The sequence below is a fragment of the Paroedura picta genome, chromosome 13, assembly GCF_049243985.1.
Source record: "Paroedura picta isolate Pp20150507F chromosome 13, Ppicta_v3.0, whole genome shotgun sequence".
Taxonomy (NCBI): Eukaryota; Metazoa; Chordata; class Lepidosauria; order Squamata; family Gekkonidae; genus Paroedura; species Paroedura picta.
Window position 1 is genome coordinate 17,431,784 of NC_135381.1, and position 12,641 is coordinate 17,444,424.

Here is a 12,641-nt window from a genome sequence, read left to right on the forward strand (position 1 = left end):
CCAGCCGCAGCGGAGCCCGCCAAAATGGGCGGGAGAAGTCTCGTGAGGGGCCTCTCCGCCATGACCCTCCTCCGAGGGCAACGGTCATCTCGCCGTCAGTTGGCCCCGAGCGGTGGGCCGCGCGTGCGGGAGACATGGCCGCCGGCGTAGATTCGTTAACGCGGTGCCTAGAGCGCTATCTGCCTGCCGAGCAACTCGGGGAAGTGAAGCGGATCCTCTACGGGGAGCACGTCAGGTTCGCTAGAACTACATGTCCCGAAAGGCTTTGCGCGGGCCGACCGAAAGGCGGGCTGTCTGGGTGGCCCTGGGTGCTTGCGGGGTCCCAGAAAAGGAGGAGGGGAGGGGCTCAAGGGAGGGGACGAGCTGCTGCTGTCGCTTCTTTTAAGAAACAGAGGATGCTGCAAAGAAAGGGAGAAGTGACATGTTCACGTGGGCAGCCGTGTTGGTCTGAAGCAGCGGACCCAATTCAGAGCCCCGTGGCACCTGTAAGACCAACAGAGTTTTATTCTGTCGTGTCTGAGGAAGAGTGCTTGCACTCGAAAGCTCACCCCTTGAATACATCTTTGTTGGCCTTAAAGGTGCCACTGGACTCGGAGTTGGTTCTGCGTGGTGTATAATTGCAGCATAAGCTGGCGTGGGCGGAGGAGGTGGGGAAGACTTGGGGGTCGTGGTACAGACAAACTGGAAATCGTCCCCTCTCGAAATCTTCAAGGGGATTTCTGAGTGCCTCTGAACTACTTGGCGAAGTATGAGAAACAACGCGAGGGGGTGGGGAGAAAAACGTAGGGCAGGGCACAGGAATTTCAGTTGTGTAGATCAAGAGATTGGGCATCTCTGTTGTGCCCTGAAATGTACTTTTCTCCCAAGGAGAGGACACTCTGATACTGTTAGGTTCCTCTTCCCACAATTGCTGGAGGTAGGAAATTGATTGCACTTTTTTTTGGGGGGGGGGGGCGGGTTAGCCCACCTTCAGTCTTTTCCCTGCCTCCTCATGAGAGACCAGTGGATTTGCTGAGCTGCTGAGATAATCCTTTGAGGAGCTTCTTTGGTTGCACTTTCCCTCCCTCTTTCTTTTCCCTTTGTTTAAAACCCAAACTTTATTCCTCTGACCTCATCTTCCCGAGGCTGTTTGCCTTTTGTCTGCTATTTCAATCAAGAGATGTCGGCACTTGAGGTCTCCGACCAGATCTCCTCCGAGACAGTGTTGCGGGAGGTAAACCCCAGGCAGTTGAGTATGGAATCTCTGCAAAGCAGCCATTCCACCAAGGCAGAGCTCCTGGAGAGAGCCATAGGTCACAAATTGCCTGGTTTGGGTTTTGAAGAAGTAGGCTCGATTTTTGGTGCAGAAACTGTGCCCTCTTCTGATCAGTCAGGACCATCAGGTTTGCGCAGTGCAGCACAATTTGTCTCCAATTGGTTAGAGAAGACAAAAGCTTCCTTATACAAGGCCCCCCCCCCTTAAACACCTTCAAAAATTAACTTCTGCAGGTCCTCTAAACCAGGGATAACTCCCCAGGGGCTCCCTGACCTTTCCCAGAAATAGGGATGACCACTGACATCACATTCCAATAGCCACTTATGGCTTTGAAGGTTGGATGATAAAATCAGACAAGAGAAGAATCGATTCCTTTGAACTCTGCTGTTGGAGAAGGCTTCTGTGGATTCCATGGACAGCAAAAGTCACAAATAAGGAAATAGTGCAGTGCATAAAATCTGCTTTATCATTGGTAGGCAGAATCATGAAACTCCAGCTCACTTACTTTTGGCCATATCTTGCGATCCAACTCAATGGAGAAAGCGATTATGCTAGGATTGGTCAGTGGGAAAAGGAAACCAGGCTGACAAAGAACACATTGATTAGACACAATCAGCATGGACATGGGCCTGAACACTGCATGGCTGAGGGAGGCGGTACAGGATTGGGGATTGTGGCGGCGACTGTGCCATGGGATTGCCAAGAGTCGGACACAACTGAATGGCTGACAACAAGCAGGTGGATAAAGGACTGCAACTCCTTGGCATATGAGTCTCAGGGCCTTCGTACCAGAGAGGATCACAGCTCATTCATCAAGAAGTGCTTCTATGTCAACAGCATGCTAGTTTTATTAAGGAGAAGAAGAGGAGTTGGTTCTTATATGCTGCTTTCCTTTACCCAAAGGAGTCTCAAAGTGGCTTCCAATCGCCTTCCCTTTCCTCTCCCCACAACAAACACGCTGTGAGGTAGTGAGGCTGAGAGAACCCTAATATTCCTACCCGTCAGAACAGCTTTATCAGTGCTGTGGCGAGCCCAAGGCCACCCAACTAGCTGCATGTGGGGGAGCGCAGAATCAAACCCGACTCGCCAGCTTAGAAGTCCGTACACTACACCAAGTTTGCTTTCCATAAACTATTAAATTAATAGTTTATGAACTCTGAAGAAAGCCCAAAGATCATCTTGTTTAGTTCCTCATAATAAGGTACTCTCCCTCAAGTGAATCAACATGTGATGCTGCAGTCTCCTCAGAAGACACAGTGCAGCACAGTAAGCTGCCTGTAGACTCTTCACCACCCCCGGAGGCGGTCCTCAATCTTAAAAAGGTTGGGGACCGCTACTGTAGAGCATATAGTTTTCAGGGGTGACCTTGGGTTTTCTATTAGTTATGCTGCTGTGCTATGGAGACTGATTAAAATTCCGATGAATTAATTGCAGAGTTTCTATTTCTAGGTACAGGGGAGGGGCTATATAAGGATTCCACATGTAATATCATGAAGAGATTCCACAGACCGTGGGTGGGTTGAGAGGATAAGTGGAAGGCAAAGGGTCAGGGCTGAGTTGGGAGCAGAAGCCATGTGGCAAATTTCGGTTTGCTTCTGCATAATATGCAACATGGCCATGAGGTACAGTTTGTTGCACAGTAATGGCTTGTATTTCTAAATATTAAAAATCGAGAAGTAAAATTGTTTACTGGCAAGTGATCTTGGATTCCTACATTTTTAGGTGGAGGGGGAAAATAGCATGGAGTTATTCTGCAAGCAAGTCTTGAAAAGGACATTAATACTGTTCTGCTTCAAATAATTTGAGAAATATTCATGTACTTGATTTAACTTTATTAAACGAGAAAGAGAAAGCTGCTTTGTCGATGCAGTACTGTTGCTTGTCATAAAGAGGCAGATAAATTTTTTAAAAATTTAAAAAATTCAAAACATCACCAAATAATACATTTCTGTGACCATGTGATTGCTTGGCGAGTTACATAGTATTATACAAGGAGGGCATGAAGGAACAGGTGAGTGAATCTGGGTCATGCTAGCAGCCTAACCTTCCTACAGTTTGCTGATCCCTCCAGTTGGCCCCTGCTCTGTGTTTGTTTGTGTTTGTTCCCCCTGTTAAATTGCTGTTGGCATACAACAGAGGGAAAGTGGAATGTTTTTGTCCTTCTATGTTATGTCTTTCCAGGCCACTGGATTTGCCTTCTGTTGCTACATCAGCAGCTGCTGAAAGGAACTTTGAGCTACTGGGCTATGGATTTCAAGCTGAACTGGAACAATTGAGGCAGCCACGTGTTGTCCGGGTGGGACTGATTCAGAATAAAATTCCACTCCCAACAGATGCACTGGTTGCTGAACAGGTACCATTGTTGTTAGTAAAGAGGGTGGCTACAGAGTAACATCATCAACTTTATTACTACAAGCTGGGGGCCACAAAAAAACAGAGGTAGTGATAAACTGAGACACAACCCCCACCATCACCCTGGAATTGCAATAGTGTGAAACAGCTGCGCTCCAGGACTAGCTGGATAGCTGTCTGCTCCTGTAACTCTGAATCTCAGTGTTCTGGCATTATGGTGCAGTTTCCTGTTCAGTTGTGAGTTCCATGCATCAGAAATGCCATGTTGTCTATTTTCTACCTGATTTCCTTAGCGTCTGGATTGCTTACCAAAAGTATAAAAATGTAAGATGATGTAATGCATTTAGTACCTTTTAGCCCATTATTGTATAACTGATCTCCCATCAAAAATTCCATATAAGCTATCTTTTTAACCTACTGCTGCTCCCTGTCAAAGAAAACTACAGGAAATCAAATTGTCTGCTTAACATGACATCCCCACAGAATTCCCATTGCCCAACATGTGTGTTTGGTGGAGTTAGCCCATAATGCTAATGTTAGGTCTAATCATGCATTTGCCCTAATCTTCTATTTGGGAGATTTCTGTGCCTCCAGAATCTTGTAAGTGGCTTACAATGCAAATAATAAATTATCTAAAAACAGTCTGGGGGGCATAAAGAACAGCATACAGCTATCCATAAAACAAACCCAAGGCCATGAAACAGCTGGAAAGATGAATCCCTAAGTAAAAATCCATGTAAAATGATGTTTTAGTTTGGTACTTGAAAAACGGCTTGAAAGAAAGAAGAAGAAGAAGAAGAAGAAGAAGAGTTGGTTCTTATATGCCGCTTTTCCCTACTGCTCGGTCAGAACAATTTTATCAGTGCCATGGCGAGCCCAAGGTCACCCAGCTGGCTGCATGTGGGGGAACGCAGAATTGAACCCGGCTCGCCAGATTAGAAGTCCGCACTCCTAACCACTACACCAAACTGGCTCTGTTCACTGTTAACTGACCTGAGATTACTTTGTTTTAGACTGGTGTGAGTAAACGATACTTTGTGAGTGGGTCTGAAAAGTATAATAAGTTTTGCTGTGGCCCTCAACAGGACATCAATTTAGAAGTAGTTTCCACTTCAAAAGGCATGAGAACTGCTGGGTTGAAGTGAAAAAGCTAAAGCTATTAAAACTCTCATAGTGCTTCTTATAATCCTCCATCCATCAGTGTGGTTGGAGGGAAAGTTTTATTTACAGCTGAAAAGGGAACATGAGGGAGGGTACCCATTTCAGCCATGCCTTCCAGCTTCAGACAGAGTCCTAACATGGTTTAGAATGGGAGGAGACCTCAAATGAATAGATAAGCATATCAGCAGCACCAGGACGAGTCTGTCCAAGATACAGTTTATCAGCTTTTCTTCACAGCAGTACACTGAGACCCCCAGTGCTTTTTATTGAAGCCTTTCAAATCTGTCAGGGATTACTTAGGATTTAGCTTGTAGCTGAGTTGGAAGGAAAATGAAAACATTTTAAATTATTTACTGTATTGATTTACTGCTGTTCAGCAGAAGGTTCTATATTAATCCTATATAGTAAAATTGAACTGTTTAAAAGTTATGTGTGAACTTTTACAGCAGTTCTGTTGTTTTCTAGGTAGCTGCCCTGCACAAGCGCATAGAAGAGATTGTGGAAGTGGCAGCGATGTGCAAGGTGAACATAGTCTGTTTCCAGGAGGCCTGGAGTGAGTAGTGTTTTGCCTTGTTTCCCTGTGTTTGAGCGCCACTGTAGTTAATGCTCAAAATCCCATACCAATTAAATAGCTACATTAACGCCTGCAATGTTTAAATAGAAGTTCTCCTGATTGCAATAAATTAATGAAGAAGCATGACAGACTCCTGGAGAAGTCCAAAACCCTATCAAGATGCCAGTCAAGCCTCCCCAGAAAGAATTTTCAGTGTTAGTCTAAAGTCATGTCATTCATTCATATTTTCTATTGCATATTCTTTTCCTAGTGTTATGTCATTGGGCAATATTTCTTTAAACTAAAGTTTTTCTGAACTTTTGATGCAAGATATACTCCCCTCCCCCCCAAAAATAGGAGGCATGCGTCATTCATATCCCAAAAGACTTTTATGATGTATAAGGATGATCCATCTTTAGAGGAGCTTTCCCCCTTTTCTTTCCTCTGTGACTCACTAGTCTACAAGGAGACAAGTCTAGAGCAGTGACTCATGCAGAGATTCAACAGGCAGCCTTATCTGAAGTGGGTAATTTTGCTGCTTTTCTGCAGAAGGGAATGAGTGGGTGGTCACGCAGGGAGCTTTTTCTTTCTTTTTTTGGCATAGTATATTTTCAAAGGCATAGACCTCTTCTTTTGGTAGAAATTGAAAAATAGTCCCCAGAAGATTCAGGAATTGTGAAGCCCTATCAGAAGATAACAGTTTCCTACTATGTACCTCCCACTGCTAACTACCACAGCTCTGTCCAGCATGCCTGTTCTGCCGCTCTACTCAACTTCCTGCATTGTAATATCATAATCCCTCACCAGTTTCTTGTAGTGTAGAATCAGTGTAGAGTCACCTGCCTGAATTGAGGCTGTTTCAAGGAATGCAGCCAGAGCCATCCTGGTGCAGTGGTTAGGAGTGGGGACTTATAATCTGGCAAGCCAGGTTTGATTCCCTGCTCTTCCTCCACATGCAGTCAGCTGGGTGACCTTGGGCTCACCACAGCACTGAGAAAGCTGTTCTGACTTAGCAGTAATATCAGGCCTCTCTCAGCCTCCCCTCCCTCACAGGGCGTCTGTTTTGGGGAGAGGAAAGGGAAGGCTAATATAAGTTGCTTTGAGACTTTGAGAGAAAAGTGGCATATAAGAACCAACTCTTCTTTCACAACAGCCCTTTGGGATAGATTAGTGTGTATGTGTGTGTGTGTGTGTGTGTGAGAGAGAGAGAGAGAGAGAGAGAGAGAGAGAGAGAGAGAGAGAGAGAGAGAGCAATGAGCCCAAAATCACACACCCCGTGGCAGAGTGGGGTAGGTAGTAGTTGTTATAACAAAACAACATCTGTTGTTGATATGGGGAGGAAATGCCTAAGTGTGTGAGTCATCTCCATTCTCAAAAGCATTGTATATTTGCAATGAAATCTGAATTCAGCCTAGCAGTGGGATGAATTTGAAAAGATAATCATGTTAATGTAATTCCTTATCCAAGAGAAAGAAGAAGTCCATTGTCTGGCACTAAACAAATTGTCCTAGAAACAGAACCATGATAATGTTAGACACCAAAACTAGGGCTGTCATCTTATGCATCCAGGTGACTTTGGGAAAATGCAGCCTGGGAACAAATTGTGGGTTTTTCCCCCATTTTTTTGTCTGTCTTTAGTCTCATTTTCATAGAGATGACAAACATTCAGCAGCAGAAGAAGAATGGGTTTTGATTAGAACCACCATGCAACAAAACTGTTGTGTTGATTTCTTGTTCTGGTGTTCTTACAGCAATGCCTTTTGCTTTCTGCACAAGAGAGAAGCTTCCTTGGACAGAGTTTGCTGAATCAGCAGAAGATGGCCCAACAACAAGATTTTGCCAGAAGGTAGGGGTCTGAATTCTTGTATCTCTGTTGTTTTATATCACACTTCAACCATCTAGGACTGTATTAAAAGAGACAATGAGCAATATAAAAGATACTAGGGAAAAAGCCCACTGCAGGCTTCAATGCAGCAGGCGCTAGTGGGACATCAGTCACAGGGGCGAGAGGTGGAGGGAGCCAGCCCCAGCAAGGAGAAGCGCGGAAAGGCGGAAAGCCCCAAAGGCGGCGTGGGGAGTGCATGGCAGCCTCAGGTCCTCTGAATCCCAGGAGGCAACATCAGGGGAAGGCTTCAGTCTCTGGGCCCTGTTGTTGGCTGTCCAGAGGAACTGGTTGGCCATTATGTGAGACAGGATGCTGAACTAGATAGATTATCAGTATGATCTAGCAGGGCTCTTCTTATGTTCTTCTAAAATTGGTATCTGCAGCTAGCCAAGAAACACAATATGGTTGTGGTGTCTCCAATTCTGGAAAGAGACGATGTTCACGGAGGAACTCTGTGGAATACTGCAGTGGTGATTTCAAACTCTGGTGCTGTCCTTGGAAAAAGCAGGAAGAATCACATCCCACGGATTGGAGACTTTAATGAGGTTGGTGGTAGCTTTTTGCTCAAGCTATCAGTCAGCACTACCTAGCACTTTCTTTTACTTCCTTTAAAACATTTTTGTCCTGCTGTCCTAATGAAATGGTTCTTAAGGCAGCTCAGTACTCAAATGGCACAATGACAGCAATAACATACTCGAGGGACTGCTTACCTCCTTATGCCACCCGCAGAACCCGAACATCATATGATTTTAATTAATTTGGACACCACCTCCTACATCCCCACCTGTATAGAAGGATTAGACCAAGGGGTAGTCAAACTGCAGCCCTCCAGATGTCCATGGACTACAATTCCCACGAGCCCCTGCCAGCAAATGCTGGCAGGGGCTCATGGGAATTGAAGTCCATGGCCATCCGGAGGGCTGCAGTTTGACTACCCCTGGATTAGACAATGACTTAGCTTGTGATGTTGTGCTGTTAGCTTTTAGTAGTTTAAAATGTATTTGTGTTTTTATGGCTTTATTGTTCATATTGTTGTAAGCCGCCCCGAGTTGACTGGTTCAAATTACCCTTGTTTCAAAAGGGGCGGGCTATACATGTATATATAGATAAATTAAAAACAAATAAATCTGACAAAGTGGAATCCCGCACATGAAAGTTTATGCCACAGTAAATCAGTTAGTCTTTAAGGTGTCTCAAGGCCGTTAGTTATTTTCCTCTATTCCCCACTACTATGTATGGATGTGAAAGCTGGAAACTGAAGAAGGCTGACAAGAAGAAAGTTGATTTGGTTGAAATGTGGTATTGAAGGAGAGTTTTACAAATACCACTGAGGGTTCTAGATCAAATTAAACTATCTCTAGAAGCTAAAATGACCCAACTGAAGCTGTTGTACTTTGGTCACATTATAAGAAGACAAAGCAGGCATTTCACCTCTTCATAGTCATAAAACAAATTACTAAGAAATCATAAAGAAAGAGAGTGGACTCTTTATTGACCCTTCACAGTTACATAAGGGTAGCTCTTCTTCAACAGAAGAGGCTGGACCTCTTCCTGGTTGGTTTTGGAAGAGTTTTATTTTATCATTATTTTATCATAGTCCCATTGTATACGGCACTGGTCAGACCACACCTGGAGTACTGTGTGCAGTTCTGGAGGCCTCACTTCAAGAAGGATGTAGATAAAATTGAAAGGGTACAGAGGAGAGCGACGAGGATGATCTGGGGCCAAGGGGCCAAGCCCTATGAAGATAGGTTGAGGAACATGGGAATGTTCAGCCTGGAGAAAAGGAGGGGACATGATAGCCCTCTTTAAGTATTTGAAAGGTTGTCATTTGGAGGAGGGCAGGATGCTGTTTCCGTTGGCTGCAGAGGAAAGGACGCACAGTAATGGGTTTAAACTACAAGTACAACGATATAGGCTAGATATCAGGAAAAAAATTTTCACAGTCAGAGTAGTTCAGCAGTGGAATAGGCTGCCTAAGGAGGTGGTGAGCTCCCCCTCACTGGCAGTCTTCAAGCAAAGGTTGGATACACACTTTTCTTGGATGCTTTAGGATGCTTTGGGCTGATCCTGCGTTGAGCAGGGGGTTGGACTAGATGGCCTGTATGGCCCCTTCCAACTCTATGATTCTATGATCTATGATTTGCCTTTTAATAGTAAAAAGTGATGATTAGCAGCTCAGGTATGGTCTGCACCCTCTGTGCTGGGCCTGGAAAATCAGGAACGTTGTGGCTCAGGACAACCTTGTGGTACTGTTTCTTCTTGTCCTGTACAGTTTGTGTTGGTCTGGATTTTCCACCTGTTACCCATTGGGACAAAGCCAAGGTACAACAGTCTGTGCCATGATATATAAGGTGATTAGGCATCTGCCTGCAAATTTCCAACCTTGCAGATGCTACTGTTTAGAGCTCTGCTAAGAAGGGACTGCGGCTGGTTTCTTTGATCTCCTCTATTAAACTGATGATGAATATAATCAGAGCTTTGTGTATTTTCTCCCTTTTCCCTCCCCATTCTATTATCAAAGAAGCTCAAATTTTCCATTATGCAAAAATATGCTTACTTTAAACAAATGCTTCAGAGAAGAGTCAGGACACCTCAGGGTTGCCATTGGGCCAGCTGAGGAAGTGAATGAAAGAAAAGATCTGCCCCTTTTCCCCATTACGTAGACTGGCTCACTGGCCTAGAGGCTTGCATTCAAGAAGGAAGTTTTTTGGACAGAATTATATTGTGACTGTTTTCTGGTGAAATGTTGTTCAGTACTTGATGCATTTGTATGTGTGTTTTGCAGTCAACCTACTACATGGAAGGGGACCGAGGACACCCAGTGTTCCAGACTCAGTTTGGAAAGATTGCTGTGAATATTTGCTTTGGGCGCCATCATCCCCTCAACTGGCTCATGTACAGTTTAAATGGAGCAGAGATCATCTTTAATCCTTCTGCAACGATTGGGAAACTCAGGTAGAGTATCTTGCATGCTCACTGCAGGATATGCTATCCTACACAACCAAATCTTTGGTTTGTTGGCTGAAGTGTACTCTAGTTTCCACGAAATTGTGTTCACTTTGGCTCATGGTGCCCTATGACTTCTGCCATTCTGTTTCATAAAAGTGTCAAGAATTTTTTCTCCTGCCTCAGCCCAAGGGTGTTAAAAAAATTAAATCCTGTAATAAGGAAAAGCAAATTCTGGAGTATAGTATGTACCAGGAGAACATCACTGCTTATGCTAGCCAAGGGAAGAGTCAAGAGCTGTGCAGAGATTTAAGGCTCTAGTCATCTGACCATAGCATGTCTGATGCCGCTCCTTCAGCTGCTGGGATCTCATCAGTCACCTTTCATGCGTGTCTGAATAACTGCCCACATCCATAAGGAATGCAAACATTTTCTCTCTTAAAATTAAGAGCAAGATCTTTTATGATATTTTGCTGGCACAACACAGTGGTAGGGGTGCCAAATGTACCCATGATTGGATAATGCCAGCAACAAGCACAAGGTGAGTGGCCATGCTGAAACAACTAAGAAGAGGTGACCAGATCATTAGAGTCTTCACACTGCTGTCTGGAGAAGAGATATGAGTGGCTGGATGGTACCAGAAGGTGCCAAGAGCTCTCATTTGTCAAATTCCTGTCAAGCTCCCTGGTTGCATCAAACCCCTTTATTTTAAGGAAACCCTTTGGGGAGAAATCCTTGGTTTACAGCATTTGATTGTTTAAGTTTATTTAGTATAGCACTGCGGCCAGATAAAACCACTGGTAATAAACATTGTGCAACAATACGTTTTCTAAGAACTGATAAGAAAGTCTAGAATAGTTAAGATTCCATGATTCCCAGATACATTTTAAAAATTGCATAGTAAAATTGCGCTATTTATTTTATTTGGGACAATGTGACTGTAATGTGATGTAAGTAGTATGTAATGTAATTTAGAATCTAACTCTTTGGTCTCAGGACAAGAGAACAAACTAGTGTGGCTTTTCACTTGTGGGGATGCTTCCATGTTTGGGTGGAGATGGACAGGGCAAGCAACTAGTCTTTTAAAATAATTTTCACAAGTGGGAAAATGTCTGCCATTAATTACTAACCGTGACATTTTTATTTCTCCAGTGCTTTTGTAAACTGTAACTAAACCCCAAAGACTAATTAGCTTTTTAAGCAAAGAATTATGATACCGCCTAATTTGGAAGTTATGACACAGTGTACTAATTTGCTACTAATTTACTTCTTATATCTGTACTCTTATGACCCTTGTTCCATTGTCTGAGGAAGAGTGCATGCATTCGAAAGCTCACACCTTGTATAAATCTTTGTTGGCCTTAAAGATGCTATTCTTGTTGGTACCATATTTATTCTTTGTTCCTACTGATTATTCTCTAGCTGGCAGTCCATGCTTTCATTTGTATTTTCATGTAATTTTATTGGCTTGAGGATAAAACAGATTTATTCAGAGGATTTGTAGAAATTTCCTTTAAGCGAAGCAATGCTGAATTTGTGTTAGACGGTGGAAGAAATATGATGTGTCCTCTTCAGTGTCTAGTCAAGGCCAGGTTTCTCCTGCCCTTCTCCTCCCATGTTGCATGAAATGTCTTAAAGGTCAGGTGTGGGATGGAGCTGAACTTTGGCTGGATTGTGCTTACTGTTTAAAATGTTGGATTGCTTCAATGCCCACTAGAAAGGAAACTGACATGTAATTGCACGTCACTTTTGAGGTTTTTTTTCCCCCTGGATTCTCTGAGTGGCTTTATGGCAGCAGGATTATTGGTGCTCTCGCCTCTTGATTGCTTTATTACTTGGCAAATCTATCAGCTGTGATTTAAATATGATACTAGTGAAGCAAAAACATTCACCCATAGGACTTTGTACTTGTATAGCATCTAATTTAAACTGGGCTGCTACATGATATGTGTATTTTGCCCAGGAAACAGCTCCTTAAAAACAAGATGCTGTCTGCCTGCAAACTTGTACCTTTAAATTGGGCCTGATTTGGAAAGTGGGAAGAGATTTTCTTGCTGCCCTACAAAGTACAATGAAGCACTTCTCTGCAAGAGGATGCTTGCTGTTCTTCATACTGATTTGGCTTAATTTACAGATTTAGTTTTGGTTGGCACCTTGTCCCTAGTTAATAGTCAGAGCCAAACTAGATATTTCATGTAGTTGGTTTTTTATGCCCCCCCCCTCCAAGATTATTTTCCCTAAAGAAAGAGCAATTCCCATTCTTTGCAATGAGAGTAGCGCAGAAAAACTTTCTGGTGGATTGTGCCTCAATTAGTGGGAAGGAGACTGTATCATTAGGATTTTCTGTCTCAGGCCATAATGTATTATATATATGTTAGCCCTCATGATCCAGGCATAAAGAATGCCAGAGCTGGCAAGCAACCCCGGAAGCAGCTGTCTGTTTCTCCTGCAGCCGAGAACCCTCCCCAGAATCCTTTTGGGATACA

At 43.7% G+C, this 12,641-nt stretch overlaps 1 protein-coding gene across 3 annotated transcripts in view; it reads left to right on the forward strand.

Annotated features, from left to right (window-relative positions):
- The window catches only part of UPB1 (beta-ureidopropionase 1), a 25,036-nt gene continuing 12,395 nt past the window's right edge, over nt 1-12,641 (forward strand). For 2 of the 3 annotated variants that reach the window (XM_077308739.1, XM_077308741.1), the window contains exons 1-6: nt 1-235; nt 3,437-3,608; nt 5,234-5,321; nt 7,073-7,167; nt 7,590-7,751; nt 9,995-10,164. In XM_077308739.1, coding sequence (XP_077164854.1) covers nt 135-235; nt 3,437-3,608; nt 5,234-5,321; nt 7,073-7,167; nt 7,590-7,751; nt 9,995-10,164 — 788 coding nt within the window. In that variant the 5' untranslated portion in view covers nt 1-134. The remainder of the gene's footprint in view (nt 236-3,436; nt 3,609-5,233; nt 5,322-7,072; nt 7,168-7,589; nt 7,752-9,994; nt 10,165-12,641) is intronic. The other variant, XM_077308740.1, reaches the window with a different exon arrangement.